Source organism: Anas platyrhynchos, chromosome Z (genome assembly GCF_047663525.1).
Source record: "Anas platyrhynchos isolate ZD024472 breed Pekin duck chromosome Z, IASCAAS_PekinDuck_T2T, whole genome shotgun sequence".
In the NCBI taxonomy this organism is placed as follows: Eukaryota; Metazoa; Chordata; class Aves; order Anseriformes; family Anatidae; genus Anas; species Anas platyrhynchos.
The window spans coordinates 36,479,309-36,497,873 of NC_092621.1; the positions used below are offsets into that span (position 1 = coordinate 36,479,309).

An 18,565-nucleotide genomic window follows, 5' to 3' on the forward strand; every position below is an offset into this window, starting at 1 on the left:
AATGACAGTTTGCTTTTTCAGTAGAAATTCTTTCAAACTCATGTCATTTATTGTGACTACAATCTGTTCTTCAAAATGTTGGATTTTAATGGCCGCTATCCTATTTTTGAGTGGGTGCTCTTTTAAACCTCTGTGTTATTGTGTGTTGTCTAGCAAGTATTTCTCTGTATTGCAAAAAAAAAGAAGTTGTTAGTGATGTCAGCTTTGACTTCTCAGTATATCTTCTTAGCAAATAGACCCGTGAGTCCATGACTTCTAAAAAACAGAACAACAATAACAACAACAACAAAATCACTGCTATCAAGAACATCAAGAGTCTTTGTAAGCCAGGATCACTTCCATCACAGTGGCACTTCAAGATTTTGTTACATGTAGATAATTCACACATCTAAATTTGCTATTTCTGATTATAATAAATTTTAAACACTTTCATTTAGTGTTTAAAAGGTTTGAACAAACAAAAAAATAGATTTATATGAAAAACGCATATTAAATTATTAGATAAAAATTGAAACATATTTGAAATTATATACATACATTATTAAGAATTGATTTTATAATAATTTCTAATGACAAATACTCTTGGAGGTTTGGATAGATTCTACGCTGACTGTTTCATCTCCAGTACATGTTTATTTAATACAGAGTAGAAGCATCTGCTGATATTCCCTCATTTACTTTGTTCATATTATTTCTCACATATTGTCCTGTCAGATGTTGCCTTGTCTTGGGATTGTCAGAGAAAGCTGTAGTTTGAGCCACACTTGATCTAAGCAGTTAGGGATGTGCCTAAATTATTTAAAGTTCACAGGAGCAGATTAATGAAAAACTTGGTTATAAGAAACTTAATCCAAGCAGGGCACTCAACAAGTCTTCAAAGTTGAGTGGAGTTGCTGTTAAATCCATAGATCTCTTAAATCTTTGCACTTGCATCTGAAGTTCTCATTCAGTCTTGTGCAAACCCCTACTGGAAGACTTCAGGATTTCTTACTCAGTAAAGAAATTGGTGCCGCTGAAACACAGTGCATATTTCATGGAACTGGTTCAATAAGCTGTTCTGTCAGATGCTGCACAGAATGTGCACAGTTATTAGTCATTTTTTGCACAGAGGAAAAGCTCCAGGTATAGTAAATCATTCTTGGCCTCTGCAAATATACAAGCACACATACTGTAAACTGTTTGAAGGTTCCTCAACTGCTTCCACCTATCACAGCTTAGATATGATCTTCCACATTTCACTCACTAAGTAAACTTTTAAAAGCCTGACCCACTTTTGTCCGATGAAATCTAATCATACCTATCACCATCAAGGGACATCTGGGTTTCATCTTATCTTTTCCACTGGTTTGTTGACTAATAGAAATTTTATTGAATGGCATTCAAACATGGCAAAATTCCATGGACTTTATGAATTACAATAGGGTCAAATAGAAGGTCAACTTGAAAAAAATTTTTTTTGTATGTGAGGAACCAAATGCATGTGAGGAAAGCCACAGTAATATGTCCAGGATTAAGTGTCTAAGAGGTGAAGATGAAACTCTTCTGTTTGTTTATAAAATAGGTTTCATACTTCAAAGAGATTTCTGATCATCTTCAAGATAATATGTATTTTGCTTGTGGTAGAAGAAATCTTGCCTTGATAGGATGAAGAAAGATTATAGGCATAAGCACAGGCTAAGTGTTTCACAAATATCCCATGAGCCTTCACACACTAAAGGTCATCACAGCCAGTTGCAACTCAGAGTTGGAAAATCGTTTCCTCTTCACTCGAGGTGCGAGGTCGCACCTTGAGTACTGTGTTCAGTTATGGGCCCGTCTCTACAAGAAGGACATCAAGGTACTTGAGCACGTCCACAGAAGGGCAATGAAGTTGGTGAGGGGCCTGAAGAACAAGTCCTACGAGGAGCAGATGAGGGAGCTGGGTTTGTTCAGCCTGAATAAAAGGAGGCTCAGGGGTGACCTTATTACTCTCTATAGATATCTTAAAGGAGGCTGTAGTGAGGTGGGGGTTGGCCTGTTCTCCCATGTGCCTGGTGACAGAATGAGGGGGAATGGGCTAAAGTTGTGCCAGGGGAGGTTTAGTTTGGGTATTACAAAGAACTACTTTACCGAAAGGGTTGTGAGGCATTGGAATGGGCTGCCCAGGGAAGTGGTTGAGTCACCATCCCTGGAGGTCTTTAAAAGACGTTTAGATGTTGAACTTAGAGATATGGTTTAGTGGAGGACTTGTTAGTGTTAGGTCAGAGGTTGGACTCGATGATCTTGAGGTTTCTTCCAACCTAGACAATTTTGTGATTCTGTGATAATGGATAGGATGCTTGAAGAAAATGGACTTATACAAGACTCTCAAGTTTATAAGATCTTGCTGATTCTTCAAGGAGTGCAATTGCAGCAGTTCCTCATGTCCACAGGTGCCCACAGATATTTTCAAAATGAAAGCAAAAACTGTAAGGTTTGAATATAGCACCAAATTAGAGTAGCCTGAAGCATAACTGTTAGTGCTTTTGTGGCCAGACAACAGTGCTGGCACAAGTTCCAAGCCAAACATAGGCCATGAAGATATATTCAGTGAAATACCTTGCAGAAAAACATAACCCATACAAAGATAAGGATACTTCAGGCTCATTGCCAGTCTAACTTGGCCTGTAACTTCTGGATGGTTCAACAGGTAGGCACACCTTTTTTTTGTCTCTGTTGTACAGGTAGAAAAACTACATGCTGTTAGATAGCTTCCAGGATCAGACTCTTGGCAGAGGAAAATACAACTTCACTCAAGCTAATGAAGCAGTGCTAGCTGGCAGCTGTAAAGGATCCCCTTCCACCAACCCCCAGACACATGCTGAAAGATGTCTGAATTTTAAAAATGGAAAAGACTTTGTGGAAAAGACTTTGTCAAATCAGACTCTATAGTTTCTCCTCACCAGGAGCCAACACTGCACAAATTGGGCACTCAAACAGGCAAAAGCTATTATCTAAAGATGCGAGAAGTGTTTAGAAGAAAATAGCAATTTACAGTTTGAACCAATATGAAATAAAACGTTGGCTTTGCCTTATCTATTTCAGCAACTAGAATACTCATTTGTAAGCTGTGAGCTTCTGTCTGTCTACCATTATATGATTGAACAAGGCTCCCCACTGATCATCACTGACATGTAATACAAACAATAAATAGTGAGTTTTAAAAGCCAATGAAAACACAGACAACAAATTAATAGAAAGTACCAATCTCGGTACATTTTCTGCTTTTTCAGTCTAAGTGACCTGTGTCTAATGATGGTAATACTTTTGGGTTGCAACTTTTCTTAACTTGACCATTTTGTTATAAAGAACATTGCAGAGGCTATTCAGGTGTTATGGGTGTAGGTGCAAGTACGTGTGCTTTCCTAACTGGAAGGAAATTTCCCTTTGAGAGAAGGGGATCTTCAAGGTCTTTAGGCAGACCTAGGATTCAACATTTAGGATTTCGGTAGGAGAAAAGTGGTGGGTCAGGCTGTGTCCTTTTTTCGTATCTGTGTGCCAGGATAAGTATGGATGTCTGTCTTTGTGACTGCTTGAATGAATTCCTTGAATGGCTTCAGGTTTCACATGTAAACTTTTTTAAATACAAGCTCTGTTATTTAAATCCATTGTTTTATTTTGATCATTATATCAAAGAGTGGAAGTATTTAACATTGGTCCTGATCACCTGCAGTGTCCTGAAAGTTTGTTACATTGACCGTACATTTTTTATTTCTTTGATTTAAAAATAAAATCCGACACAACAAATATAGCATTGAATCCTTTACAAAGCAGGGTTATGAGCTCTGTATGTTGTGTGTTCTAAAGGGCCTTGCTGTCTTGGTAAAAAATAAAGTTATTGCAAGCCAGGAAGTTTCAAAGGTAGAGCCAAACTTGAAACAAACAAGAGAGTTGGCTTGGCTCTCTGCAACAAGCATAAGCCAGGCAAAGAGACCTGACTGTATTTGCTTATGGACAGAAAAATTCAGGGAAGGGCATGCATCAGAAGATTTTTTGGCAGAAAATAAGGCCACAGTGTTCCTCTTTGCTTGTCCCTTCTTTGGTGAAAATAGAGCTAAAGTAGATCTTGGGTCAAGTGGTAACTGTCTTGTTCATCATCTGTTTAAAATCAGAACAGAAAGACCCCTTTTCTCTACTATGCTCTTTTAGATTACTATGGAGGAATAATGAAATTCCCACATAATCTGCTCTCTTCACTCTCTGCTATTGTCCAAGTTTTTCCTGTATTAACAGTTTGCCTAGATCACAAAAAAGGCCTGAATGCCCGATTGTTGTTGTTTGTTTGTTTGTTCGTTTGTTTGTTTCTGGAGATTTTAAAATCAAACAAATAAAATCAACCTTTTATCTTCAAAAAGATATATATCATCCACAAGTTATGAAGAGACAAGTTGTATGTTGTTTAAGTCCTCCCACAGTAAGATTCCAGTTATGAGCTTGGACTTTCAGTATTGACTTCCAAAGAGAGTGGATGAGCTCTACATTATCAGTATTTGATACATATTTTTCTACAGCAAGATTTGGCCCAAATCCTTTTCTTCTTCTTAATCCATTTAACCTTTTGTAGCAAGAGCACTACCTCCTTGTACTTAAACACCAGAACTGTGCCTGGAGCTTGACCCATCATATTTAGGCTGCATCACATTCAAATAGAGAGCAAACTAACTGAAAATTTGCTCTCATGGTACAAAGCAAATTAACTGAAAATCTGTGGCTTATGGCCATGGCTTGTATGTGTGTATAGTTCACTGTAAGAAATGTTTGGAGTGGTGTGATCTAACATCATTCAACATTCAAGCATAATGGGCGTAACCACATTGCCACTACACAGTGAATGACGGGCCAGATTCATTATCCTGGGTTTGTGCCAAGAGTATACAAATGATGAATTTATAGCCAAGATTCTGCCAGTTTTCTTCAAAAGCAAATTTGAAAGCTTGATTGTTAAAAGAGGTTTTCTTAATACAAAATAATGCAAACCTCTAAATCCTGTCTAAAGGAGCAGGAAAGAGCTAGTGAATGAAGATGTAGAAAAAGGTCTGAGAAACAGAAGTGGCCATTTAAACCTCAGAGGAGTTATTTTGCCTAAATAGCAGCAAAATTTTCCTAGCTGGGACGATAGATCATATGTGAATTAGTTTGTCATTAATAACACCAGAATTTCTACAGGAGGAGGTAGTTATTTTGAGGACAAACAGACAAAACGGAAAACCTATAAGGACATTATCTGGTTGTATATATGTAAAAACCCCCTCCTTCAACTATGTAATCAACATTAGTACTTCTCCCTAAATAAATGTTATGATCCTCAACCAAAGGTATTGCAGGTATTCATTTCATCTGGTATTTGACCAGATGCCAGTGTGGAGCAGATTTCCTTATGACTGCAAGATGGAGGACTGTGGGGCCTTAATAATCTGAGGCAGCTGTATTTCCAGTACTTGCTGTTTTGTCATAATTCTCATGATGGTGGATGTTTCTCCTAAACCTTAGCTCCTGTATTCCTGTAATTTTATAAGAAATTCAAGTTACTTCTAAAACAAAAAACAAAACAAAACAACAACAACAAAAAAAAAGATGAATCTTTGTGGTTGCTTGCACAGGAAAACTTGAAAATATCAGGCTTTAAGGATCAAAAACTGGAAGGGAGATAAAAAGAGCTCATGTTTATTTTGCTTGAAGTCTCATGATTTTGAAGTTTTTCTTGTTCTCTTGAGAGGTTAACTCATGGTTTTCAGTGTTAAATGACAGCAAGAAAGTATCTGTGGGATAGAAAAAAAGTAACTTTCTAATCTCAAGAAGAGTAATTAACAAAAGACTTGAGACTATGAGTGATCTTTGTTTTTTTATATCAGAGTACTGGGTACAGAGTCAGATTATATGTCTCGCAAACCTCCTAAAGGATTAGCAAAGCACAGTAAAATCATAATTTTCTAATTATGTGAGTTATAAAATCTTTGCCTCTAATAGATTGAAAAATATAAATATGTATTACATTTTTCTTATTTCTGTTTCCATACTAACCAATTTAAGCCACAGGGGAAAACAACAGTGAAGAAAATTTAAACACATAACTGAACCCAGTTTTGTTTGTTTGTTTGTTTTCTTTTTCTTCAAACAGGAAAAGTTGGTTGGCAGGATGGCTGTGCTCACACAAATATGCACATTTGTGCACAAGTGGAAAAAATTTTGTAAGAGCATTTGAGGACTGACAGGTTCTGTGGTTAAGATACATAAAGTGTGTTTCTTGTGTCTCCTGCATACTTACACGTGGTCTTGATGTTTTTTCAGTAATTCTGGGGAAAGAAGAAAAGAAGGCATAATTATACTTTGAATGTATATGTTGAATGTATATGTTGAAATATGTAGCTGTAGCTGTCTCTTCTATTTCAGTCTGAAATATTCTAAACAGAAAATTTGGGTACATCTGGTCACTGTGAAGTTCGGCCAGCTACACAACACGGTGATCATTCATCACAAGTAGACTCACTGACCTTTTTCTCCTCCTTTTCTGCAGGACTGCCCTCCAGAAGCAGGTGATTTTCGTGCTCAACAGTGCTCGGCACACAATGATGTCAAGTACCAGGGGCAGTTTTATGAGTGGCTTCCTGTCTCTAATGATCCTGACAACCCGTGCTCGCTGAAGTGCCAGGCCAGAGGGGCAGCTTTGGTTGTAGAACTGGCACCGAAGGTTCTGGATGGGACCCGGTGCTACACTGAATCCCTGGACATGTGCATCAGCGGCTTGTGCCAAGTAAGGAGAGAAGCCGTACTCTGCCACCTTTGTTGATGATTTCTTACCTCAGTTCTCTCTTACATGTTCTCTTCTTCTCCATATGTGTACCATTTAGGGTTCTTTTTAGTCATCTGTTTTCATAATCTTGTTCTCTTTACTGTTGTCTTGTTTGGAAGAGGTATACAAAATCAATGAGCAAAAGTTATTTTCTCACTTATACAGTATCTTTAGGTTTTTTGGAGGAATGTTATCTCAGGTTTTGAACTGTTTTGTAGTTAGCTGCAGTAGTAGATCAAGTTTGATAGTATCCTAAAAAAATAAGTTTAGCTTTTTATTTTGCTTTGCAAAAGCTTTCCAAGTCTAGAAAATTATGTTGTCTTTGAGGATTATTGCTCCCTATAAGTCACAAACCACATAGTGGTGGATGAAGTACAAAACTGGAAAATCTACCAGTTGTTTGTAACATAACCGAGCAAGCTGCTACACCTCTTTGGGCCTCAGTTTCTCCATTTGTTAAAAGTAAGACTTTTTAACCCTTAAATTCAAGTCTAGAATTCACGTCTAAATTCAGCCAATTTATTGACATCCTAATTTGTCTTCTTCATTTCACTGAGTTGCATTTCTATTACCTTTTATTTATGTATTGCATTTATATATATATTACTGTTATTTTGAACCTATCTACATCAAACTTTATTTGCTTGAGCTGCTTATAGGCTACAGGCTAATGGATGGGAGTACATTTGTGCCATCTCTGTTAGCACCAAGCACACTTCAATATTAGATAAGGCAAAGTTTGGGTTCATGTTTCAATGTCCAGTTTCCTTCAAATCTAAGTAGATTTTATACATTGTTGGCTTTCTATGTATTTTCAGTCACATTATGTACCTTAGGAAGTTTTCTCCCCTGCTTTTTTTTCTCTTTGATTTTCTACCAAATTTTCTGTCATATTTCATTGATTTTATTATACTGCATTCTGATGAAGAGCCAGCCTTATATGGTGATCACTAAAATCATACTGTAATTTGTTAAATGCATGGACTTCTTTCCCTTTTCTTTGACTGACAGTTCATCTGTTCTGTTCTCTACCATCACATTTTTTATACTCTCTGATCTGACAACTTTGCTTGGTTGTGGATTGTGTCCTTCCCTGCCATGTCCCTGTGACTGCCTTCCATATTTCTTGCTGTGTGTTTTCCCTTGATTATTCACTCAAGCTGAAGTGTTAGTGCAGCTCTCTATTCCCTCACACTTTCATACTTCGGGCTCTAGAAAAACCCTGATCAGGATGCAGCACTGGATTGTGAGGAGCATGGTTATGTATGCTCTGAAAGACCTGTAACCCAATCACCAGTAACCATAAAAATTCTGGGATTTTTACTAATGAAAACAAAATCTCTTTCCTGTTATCCAGTTTCTTCTAACATTTCCCTTCCACAAACCAGACTCCTTGGTTTTCTCTCTCTGATTCTGCTGAAGGGGAAGCATTCCATTTTTGTTTCTGTCTTTCTCTATTTTCCTGATCATTTTCACTTGTTCTTCCTGTTATCATAATCTTCATAGTTGGTTCACTTTCAATTTAATTTTTGTCTTCTGATTGTCTGAATTCCACAAATATTCCTTTTGTTAACTCTGGCAAGGAAGAGCAAGAATATCAGTCTTTGCTTTCTCAGGTGATCAAGGGTTATCCAAGGCTTCTACTGTCTCCAGTATTAATGGCAGAATCTGTGTGTGGCTGTGTGCCACCAGATCAGGATGATTATGTTATTTATTAAATGATTTGCCAGGCAGCTAGGTGCTATACAGTGTTTCCAAAGAACAGCTCCCATCAGTATTGTAGCCAAAACTACACCTGATGTAGATGAGTACTTCCCTGAAGCCACATTCACTGATCAGGTGCTTGCAGTCTGGGAAGTCTCTTATATTTACACATGTGGCATGGTACTTCTGCTCTGCATTCCTCCTTCCCAGCCCAAGGAGCCCAGATTCACGGGGATTGGAAAAGTGATAATTCAGCAGTTTCCCAGTCCACACAGGATCTCTGTGTCCCCTCCTTTCTCATAGGAACTTACTCTTTTCACTTAATTGTCTCTCTCTCTCTCCCTCTCTCTCTCTCTCTCTTTTTTTTTTTCTCCCTGTAATATGAACCTCAGTGAAGTGTGCCATCTGAGGTCTTGCTTTTAACATTTTAGCCACAGAACAAGACAACAGCATTCCTTCACCATGAAAACTCATGATAGCCCTCGCAAACTTACAGCATTTTAATATTAAAATGTTAAACTTTAAAAATGTCTATTACTAGAACATTCCCTTTTATCTAACATTCCCTACAGGGACGTGACTAAGTAAGCTCTCCCACCAAATGCAAAACTTGTAACCGCTGTATCTGAACGATAGCATAAATTTGCTTGCAAAAACTTTTTTTTTTTTTTTTTTTTAAAAAAAAAGAATTATGCTGCAATTAATAGCAACATTTAGGAATATGGTGCTTAGTAAAAATCCATAAAAATTGATTTGATGTATGCCTGGGTTTTGTTAAAAGCTGACTGCTTTCTTACACATGCAGGTGTATAAGACCTACTGACTCCTTTAAAATTCTCTAAAGAATCAAAATAAAGGGGCAAATTTTTGCCTTCTTTTATTTCAGTTTAAACCAGGAATAATTTAACATTAGTAATAGATTATTCTGCTATTGAAAAATCAACTCTCTTACTAATTGTATGTTTGTTATTATTGCTGCCACTACAGTTGTTGTTGCTGTTGTTATTAAAGCTTGTTAAATTATTTTCTGTTTATACTGGAATGGCAGAATGAAACATATTATAACTCTAATAGCAGGATTAGACACAAAAATACAAAAGCTGGTCATTCCTGAGGAGGCCTTCAGGGAAGTTTGCTACTTTGAAAAGAATGGGGCTGGAAAAAGCACACTTGTTTCTTCTTTCAGAACTATCCATCTTTCTCCATCTGGTGGTTTTACCCATCTCAACAGTTGAACTCCCCCATAACCGCTCTCTCACTCCCCCTCCTCAAAGAAAAAATGGGAGAAAATACTACAGAAAAGGCTCAAGGGTTGAGATAAGGACAGGAAGATAGCTCACCAATTATCATCATGGGCAAAACAGACTCAGATCAGAAAGATTAATGCAATTCACTGTCTATTACTAACAGAATAGAGCACTGAAAAACTAAATGCAAACTAAAAACCTTTACCCTGTATACGCCCTTCTACCTGCTCCTCCCAAGCGGTGCAGGGGAACGGGGAATGGGGGCTGCCGTCATTCTCTGTTGCTTTGTCTCCGACACTCTTTCACAGTCCCTCTCTGCCCCTGCTCTCTGTGGGGTCCCTCCCACGGGATGCCGTCCTTCCCGAACTGAGCCTGCGGGGGCTGCCCACAGGCACCAGCTCCTCAGGCACTGCTCCCACATGGCTCCGTACCATGGGGTCCATCCATCCATCCCCCAGGAGCAAACTGCTCCAGCACGGGTCCCCCACGGGTGGGCGGCAGCTCCCCCCAGACCCCCTGCTCCTGCGTGGGCTCTGGCCAATGGCAAGTCTCTTTGGAGCCGTCTGGAGCTGGATCTGATCTGACACAGGGCAGCTGCTGGATTCTGCTGCAGCCCCCCTGCTAACGGGCCTTTGCTGTGTAAACTTGATACACTCCATTGCATTCTTTTCATTTTGGAGGTTGTTAGTTAAAGAGAGATGTCATCTCATAAAATCTTATCTTAATGTCTGATATTTATGGTAGTATTTATTTGTTGTATTTACAGATCAATCACCATATAGTACTAGTGGTAGTTTATAATCTTCTCTGATTGATTGACTGATTTACAAGACTTTTTCCTGTTAAGATGAATAGCGAAGTCATCAGATAGCAGGATTACTGCCCCCTTATTTACCTTTCACAAACTCTGATAAGTACCTGTAGTAAAAGCGATCAGTCTATGGACACCAGGATGCTATGGACACTGGCTGAAAAACACTGACTGAAAAATAAATAAATACATTAGGAAAGATTATTTAATAAAATACCATGGCTTGAAATAACAAAAAGTATTGCTTGTTTTGAAGTCAATATTGCAATGGAATTGCAGCCAACAAAACAAATTTGTACTTCCAGAGCTATAGTTCATCTCAAACTGAGGCAGTGAGTGCACTGGATTAAGAATATTTTGCCAGAAGTCCATTTTGTATGTTTTTTCATCTACTTCTCAAAACAAAACAAAACAAAACAAACAAACAAACAAAAAACACTCTAATATTAGTCTTAAGTACTAATTCTTACTATTTTGACATTACTCATCATTAGCTGCTCCTTATAGCACATGTGTTTTTAGCTCCTTCACCAGCTTTGTTGATCTTCTTTGTGCATGCCCAAGCAACTCAATGTCCTTCATGTAGTGAAGGGCCCAAAACTGAACACAATAGTCACCAGTACTGGGTATGGAGAGACTATTACTTTCTTAATCCTGCTGGCTGCACTGTTTATGACAAAAGCTACAATGCTGTTGGCCTTCTTGGCCACCTGGACACACTGCTGGCTCATGTTCAGCCAGCTGTTGACCAGCACCTCCAGGTCTTTTTCTGCTGGGCAGCTACCCAGCCACTCTTCATCAAGGCTATATGGCTGCATGGGGCTGTTGTGAGCCCAGCACAGGACCCAGCATTTAGCCTTCCTGAATGTCATGTGGAAGGATTCAACCCATCCGTCCAGCCTGTCCAAATCCTTGTGCAGTCTTCATACTCAAGCAGATCAACTCTCCTGCCCATCTTGGTGTCATCTGCAACTTACTGAGGGTGCATTCAATCCCCTCATCCACGTCATTGATTAAAATGTTAAACAAATCTGGCTAGAATACTGAGACCTGGAGATCACAGGTTGTGACTGCCCACCAACCAGATTTAACTCCATTCACAACAACCTTTTGGGCCTAGCCATTTGGACATGTTTTTGCCCAGTGAACTGTACATTTGTCCAAAACAAGAGCAGACACTTTCTCCTGGAAAGGGCTGTGAGAAACAGTATCAATTGCTTTTCTGAAGTCCAGGTAAACAAAATCTTTGTTTACACAGACTTTCCCTTCTCCATTAAGCAGGTGATCTTGTCATGGAAGGATATCAGGTTAGTCAGGCAGGATCCACCCTTTATAAGCCCCCGCTGACTGTGTCTGATCACCTGGTTGTTCTGTATGTGCTATGTGATGGCACTCAAGATGATCTGCTTCGTGACCTTCCCTGGCACCAAGGTCATACTGATGGGCCTATAGTATTTCCTCTCCTTGTAGATGGGTGCTGCATTCACCAACCTCCAGTCAACTGGGACCTCTCCAGTCAGCCAGGACTCTGCTAAATTTTTTTAAATGGTTTGTCAGACACTTCTGCCAGCTTCTTCAGCAGCCTTGAGAGGATCCTATCTAGCTGCATATATTTGTGGGTGTCCAAGTGGTCCAGTAGATTGCTAATCATTTTGCCCTGGATCATAGTGGCTGTATTGTGCCCCTTGCCTCTGTCTTCCTGCTCTGTGGACTGAGTACCCTGAGAAGAATTAGTCTTGCTAATAAAAACTGAGGCAAAGAAGGCATTAAGTAACTCAGCCTTTTTCTCATCCCTTGCCATTCTGTTGCCCCCCTGTATCCAATAAAGGATGGAGATTCTCTTTAGTCCTCCTTCTCTTTTATGTAGTTATATTTTTATTGCCTTTTATTGTAGTGGACAAGTTAAGCTCTAGCTGGGCTTTGGCCCTTCTCATTTCCTTCCTGTATAACCTCACAGCATCTTTATAGTCCTCCTGAATTGCCTGCCTCTTCTTCATAGACTCCTTTTTTTTGTTTTGTTTTGTTTTGTTTGTTTTGTTTGTTTTGTTTGTGTTTTTTTTTTTTTTTTTCCTTTTCTCAAGTTCCAGAAGCTTTTCTTCCCTGCTAGCATATCTTTCAGAACATAGGAACAGCCTGCTCATGTGCCTTTAAGGTTTCATTCTTGAAAAATGTCTAGTCTTCCTGGGTCCTTCTGCCCTTTAGAACTACTTCCTAAAGGACCTGTCAACTAGGTCCCTAAATGGGCCAAAATCAGCCCTACAAAAATGCAAAACAGCAGTTCTACTACTGTATATGCAAGAGTATGAAAGTTACACACCTATCTTTTCCCTCATCCTCTTTTGCAGGTTATTCTGCAGTGATGTTTTGTTAAATGGTTTTTCCCACTGTATATTTACCACATTGTTATGTTCTTTATATATAAAAGCTTGTATTGTTATGTATATACATGTATGTGTATGCTTATGGTTCTAAATTTTTACATCAGAGACAGTGGCTGCAGGTGTTTAATGTCAGAACAGTGACGTGCTCTGCTTTAAGTAATAACTGTGCTATATTGCCTGTCAATCTTCAGAGTAACTCATGATTTAGGGATTTACAGTTTCTCTTTCTATTCTTGGCGAGGCCAGGAAGGGGACCAGTAAAACCGCTGGATTGGACTTCCGGAGGGCTGACTGCTCAGGACACTGGTTGGTAGAGTCCCTTGGGAGGTGGTTCTGAAGGGCTGAGGAGTCCAGGAAGGCTGGGCGCTCTTCAAGAGGGAAATCTTAATGGCGCAGGAACAGTCTGTCCCCACATGCCCAAAGACGAGCTGGCGGGGAAGAAGACCAGCCTGGCTCAACAAAGAATTGTGGCTTGACCTCAGGAGAAAAAAGAGGGTTTATAATCTTTGGAAAAGTGGGCAGGCCACAAGGGAGGACTATAAGGATGTTGCGAGGCTGTGCAGAGACAAAATTAGGAAGGCCAAAGCTCATCTGGAGCTCAATCTGGCTACTGCCGTTAAAGATAACAAAAAACATTTTTATAAATACATCAACACAAAAAGGAGGACTAAGGAGAATCTCCATCCTTTACTGGATGAGGGGGGAAACTTAGTTACAAGAGATGAGGAAAAGGTGGACGTGCTTAATGCCTTCTTCGCCTCAGTCTTTAGCGGCAATACCGGTTGTTCTCTGGATACCCAGTACCCTGAGCTGGTAGAAGGGGATGGGGAGCAGGATGTGGCCCTCACTATCCACAAAGAACTGGTTGGTGACTTGGTATGGCACTTGGATGTGCACAAGTCAAAGGGGCCGGATGGCATCCACCCAAGGGTACTGAGAAAACTGGCAGAGGAGCTGGCCAAGCCACTATCCATCATTTATCAGCAGTCCTGGCTATCAGGGGAGGTCCCAGTTGACTGGTGGCTAGCAAACATGATGCCCATCTACAAGAAGGGCCAGAGGGCTGACCTGGGAAACTACAGGCCTGTCAGTTTGACCTCAGTACCAGGGAAGCTCATGGAGCAGATTCTCTTGAGAGTCATCATGCAGCACTTGCAGGGCAAGCAGGCGATCAGGCCCAGTCAGCATGGGTTTATGAAAGGCAGGTCCTGCTTGACGAACCTGATCTCTTTCTATGACAAAGTGACACTCTGGGTGGACGAGGGAAAGGCTGTGGATGTGGTCTACCTTAACTTCAGCAAGGCATTTGACACCGTCTCCCACAGCATTCTCCTCAAGAAACTGGCTGCTCTTGGCTTGGACTGGCACACGCTTCGTTGGGTTGGAAACTGGCTGGATAGCCGGGCCCAAAGAGTTGTGGTAAATGGAGTCAAGTCCAGTTGGAGGCCAGTCACTAGTGGCGTTCCCCAGGGCTCAGTGCTGGGACCGGTCCTCTTTAATATCTTCATCAGTGATCTGGACGAGGGCATTGAGTGTACCCTCAGTAAGTTTGCAGATGATACCAAGCTAGGTGCGTGTGTTGATCTGCTCGAGGGTAGGAAGGCTCTGCAGGAGGATCTGAATAGGCTGGACCGATGGGCTGAGGTCAACTGCATGAAGTTCAACAAGGCCAAGTGCCGGGTCCTGCACCTGGGGCACAATAACGCCAAGCAGAGCTACAGGCTGGGAGATGAGTGGTTGGAAAACTGCTTGGCAGAGAAGGACCTGGGAGTGATGGTGGATAGTCGGCTGAATATGAGCCAGCAGTGTGCTCAGGTGGCCAAGAAGACCAAGAGCATCCTGGCTGGTATCAGAAGCAGTGTGGCCAGCAGGGCTAGGGAGGTGATTGTCCCCCTGTACTCGGCTCTGGTGAGGCCACACCTTGAGTACTGTGTTCAGTTTTGGGCCCCTCGCTACAAGAAGGACATCGAGGTGCTTGAGCACGTCCAGAGAAGGGCAACGAAGCTGGTGAGGGGCCTGGAGAACAAGTCCTACGAGGAGCAGCTGAGGGAGCTGGGCTTGTTCAGCCTGGAGAAAAGGAGGCTCAGGGGCGACCTTATTGCTCTCTACAGGTACCTTAAAGGAGGCTGTAGTGAGGTGGGGGTTGGCCTGTTCTCCCATGTGCCTGGTGACAGGATGAGGGGGAATGGGCTTAGGTTGCGCCAGGGGAGTTTTAGGTTGGATGTTAGGAAGAACTTCTTTACCGAAAGTGTTGTTAGGCATTGGAATGGGCTTCTCAGGGAAGTGGTGGAGTCAGCATCCCTGGAAGTCTTTAAAAGACGTTTAGATGTAGATCTTAGGGATATGGTTTAGTGGGGACTGTTCATGTTAGGTTAGAGGTTGGACTCGATGATCTTGAGGTCTCTTCCAACCTAGAAATTCTGTGATTCTGTGATTCTGTGATTCTGTGATTCTTTCTCCCTTTCCAAATACAGAGTGTTGTTTTATGGATTCTTTCCTGTTTCTGGCTCAACCTCTCAATACACAGCTAATCAGGATGAGGGTATCACTTAACACGGTAGCATGTTTGGTACATGGATGTTGTATTCACTGACACAATAAACCTGCTTACTACTAAAATATGGATTTTAAAGAACGTGGATTAGAAAGGCACTTCAGCAGGCTTTTAAAGGTTCATGGATGTCTTCCTTTGGGACGCACTTGGGGCACAGCTGGAGAAATTGGCCCATGAGCCCCAGACTGTTCCTAGTTAGACCTTAGCTTGTGACTCAATTGTTTTGCATGCTCTCCTCAAGCATTTCAAGTCAACTTTAGATTTGAGGAAGGAGAAGGCCAGGATTCTATCCTGTCCTGACTGAAGCCCTGGAAGAAAATAGCTTGTGTTTCTTCCACCCTACAATTCTAATTGCTCTAATTTTAATGACTATTCTCATCCATGCTTGCTACCATTAACACAGGTCATCAGGTTCTTCCTTTGAAAATATCCCATTTTCCTGTACTTTAATTTGGCATATTATCTGACTCTGAAAACTCTCAGAGGGATAAATTTCCAAAAAGTTGTTCTTACCTGTTTTGCTGTTTTACATTCGTAGAAGAGTACTGAAAATACCAATCATTTGCCCATTTGATGGCAGAATAGAGAAATGGTGGCCTTTGTGCCATTAATTCTCTGCAAACAGGCATCATTTGTGTTTGTATCAGCGTGTATTCATTTTTAGAGGCATTCAGTCCCCCATGACACCTTCCACTAATGATATTTTTCTTCTGCCAAGACTGTGACAGAAGTCAGGTTAAAGCAAAAGAAAGCATTGGGGGGAAAATGTGTAGATAATTAAATGTTGCTGGGATTTCGGTCTTCTGTCATTCAGTTATTTCTGGTTCCTTTTTGTTGCTTTTTTTTTTTTTTCTTTTCTTAGCTACAAAAACTCTAGAAGAAAAAGTACAAAAGGTGTAAAGATAACTGTTTTATTTAGGCAAAAAGGTGGCTATTTTTCCCCAGACATGCAGAAGGTATTACAACAGGATCAATTCTAAGTTGTCTTTTAGCTTAGCCCAGCTTTTTGGCCTGATGCTTAAAACTACTTTGCAGTTTCTTATGTCTGCACAAAACTCCTGAACATAAGTACTCAAAAGTAATCCATCTTTTGGGGGACTACTGATTTAAAGATCAAATCCGAAATTTTCTTAAGTGGTCTATTCTTTATTGCAGCGCTGGATGCACGGGGGATCCTTCCGCCTATCGTGCATGTTCGAAGTGACAAAATATCTCATATTTATACAGCGAAACAATGAATATTCAATTAGCACCATACATATTCATTACCTAACCCCGCCTACCCTCGCTTCGTATGCTAATTAGCTTATCAGTCCTTGCGCTTGCGCAAAGCCTTCCAAGAATTGTGGGCCGGGGTCTCCAGGATGTGGGCAGTGGTCTTTGGGAGGAAGGCCGTAGGTCTTCCTCGTAATGCATTTTTCACCTTTGCTTAATCCTTTGTTTTCCAAGCTGTAAAAATGCTGAGTTGGCTTTCAGTTTAACTGAGGGTCGGCAGATAACAGGAAGTCTCAGTTAGCAAGACGAGACAATTGACTCAAGTTATCTCAAGTCTCAGCCTGACTAACGGTTAACAGATACTGGGATGTTTTCGAATAACAAGATGCTTAAACATAACAAAAGGTCTACAGATAACAAGATGTCGTTTACTTTGTCCTTGCTAACTTTTAACCACAAGTTTTATTCTATCCTAAAGTGAGTTTATGCTATATCACTACATTGAAACCTAGATGTTTTCTGGGGAACCAAGCATTTCAAAAAGTACTGAATCCTTGATTTCTGACAGTCAGGTACTTTTGAGCTGTGTCAGTCTGAACAGCTTGAACTGCTGCTTGAGCCTCGTGTTTAATACTCTCATCCTCATCTATCTCAAGTTATGTGGATAGCAAACCTGAATTTTGCTTTGTTGCTGATAAGTATCATTGTTCTGAGATGAAAGAAGTAGCTTTGACATGACATTGTTCCAACACACATAAATGAGCGGGATGGAGAACCTAATGACTCAGAAATGTAATTGTCAAATGCTTAAATTGCTATTATCATGCCAGGTAACAACATTTTTGTGGCAGAGAGTGGCAAGGAAATGGGGATATGTTTATTGTGTGAAGGAATCTGCATTTGCATTATTAGAACTTCACTCCCCAGCCCTGAGCTATCAGTTTTCCACTTTGTTATCCAACAGAGATTGGCACCATTGCAGAGGCTTTTTGTTCTAGTCTTTCAGCAGAAACAATACCTGCTGTTACTCCCAAGAAGACAAACTGTCTACTGTGCATGGTGTACTTGACCAGCAGCATACAGAGCACATCCGTTTGCCAAGGCAAAGCACATTGTAATCCAGGAGCTTACAAAAAATAGAATAATAATAATAATTAAAAAAAAAAAAAAAAAAAAAAGATCTATTTGGAGCCTTGTTACAGATACCAAGAAGTTGTCTATGTGTATGTATTTCCTTAGCCTACCTAAGACCTGAGGTGCGTAGAGTAGCCCAGGAGGTTTAGTGCTGTGCGAAGACAGCAGTATATCCATGCTGACTGGGTGGTTTTAAATGTTCCCACCGACACTGTTGTATGGGTCTCACTAAAGACCATGGGTCTTACAGTTTTCATGAAGATCCAGGACAAGGTGGTGCTGCAGACCCCTTAAGTCCTTTGTCGTCCCGTCTTCTCATAGAGCCTGCATGTACTCTTCTTACCCACTGAGGAGCAGGCTATAATACCATATAAACTAGAAGTTTCAGCAGTGGCTTGGGAGCCTGCAGTCCCTCTTAATTATTTGAACTCTGGGTGAAGTTTGTCCTTTGATAACACGGATGGCATGACTGCCTGAAGCACCAGAAAGCCTGTGCTGGCACTCTGTCAGTAGCAAGGCACTGCAGCTGGATCCCCCTTTATCCAGACCGACGGAGAACAGACTCCTGCCAACAAAAGAAGTCTGTTTGAGAGTAGGAAGCTTGTACACCCAACAGAAGAGAGGTCTGAGTGTCAGTATCAAGCATGCCACAAAGCCATGCCAGAGCTGACAAAGGATCACAGTCAAATGTAAAGTGTCACAAGAGCCAAT

General features: G+C 40.7%; 1 protein-coding gene across 6 annotated transcripts in view; it reads left to right on the forward strand.

Moving 5' to 3' along the window:
- Positions 1-18,565, forward strand: part of ADAMTSL1 (ADAMTS like 1) — a 487,860-nt gene that overhangs the window by 319,690 nt on the left and 149,605 nt on the right. For 5 of the 6 annotated variants that reach the window (XM_072030863.1, XM_038170180.2, XM_072030865.1 and 2 more), the window contains one exon: positions 6,533-6,769. In XM_072030863.1, the coding sequence (XP_071886964.1) occupies positions 6,533-6,769 (237 nt within the window). The remainder of the gene's footprint in view (positions 1-6,532; positions 6,770-18,565) is intronic. The other variant, XM_072030866.1, reaches the window with a different exon arrangement.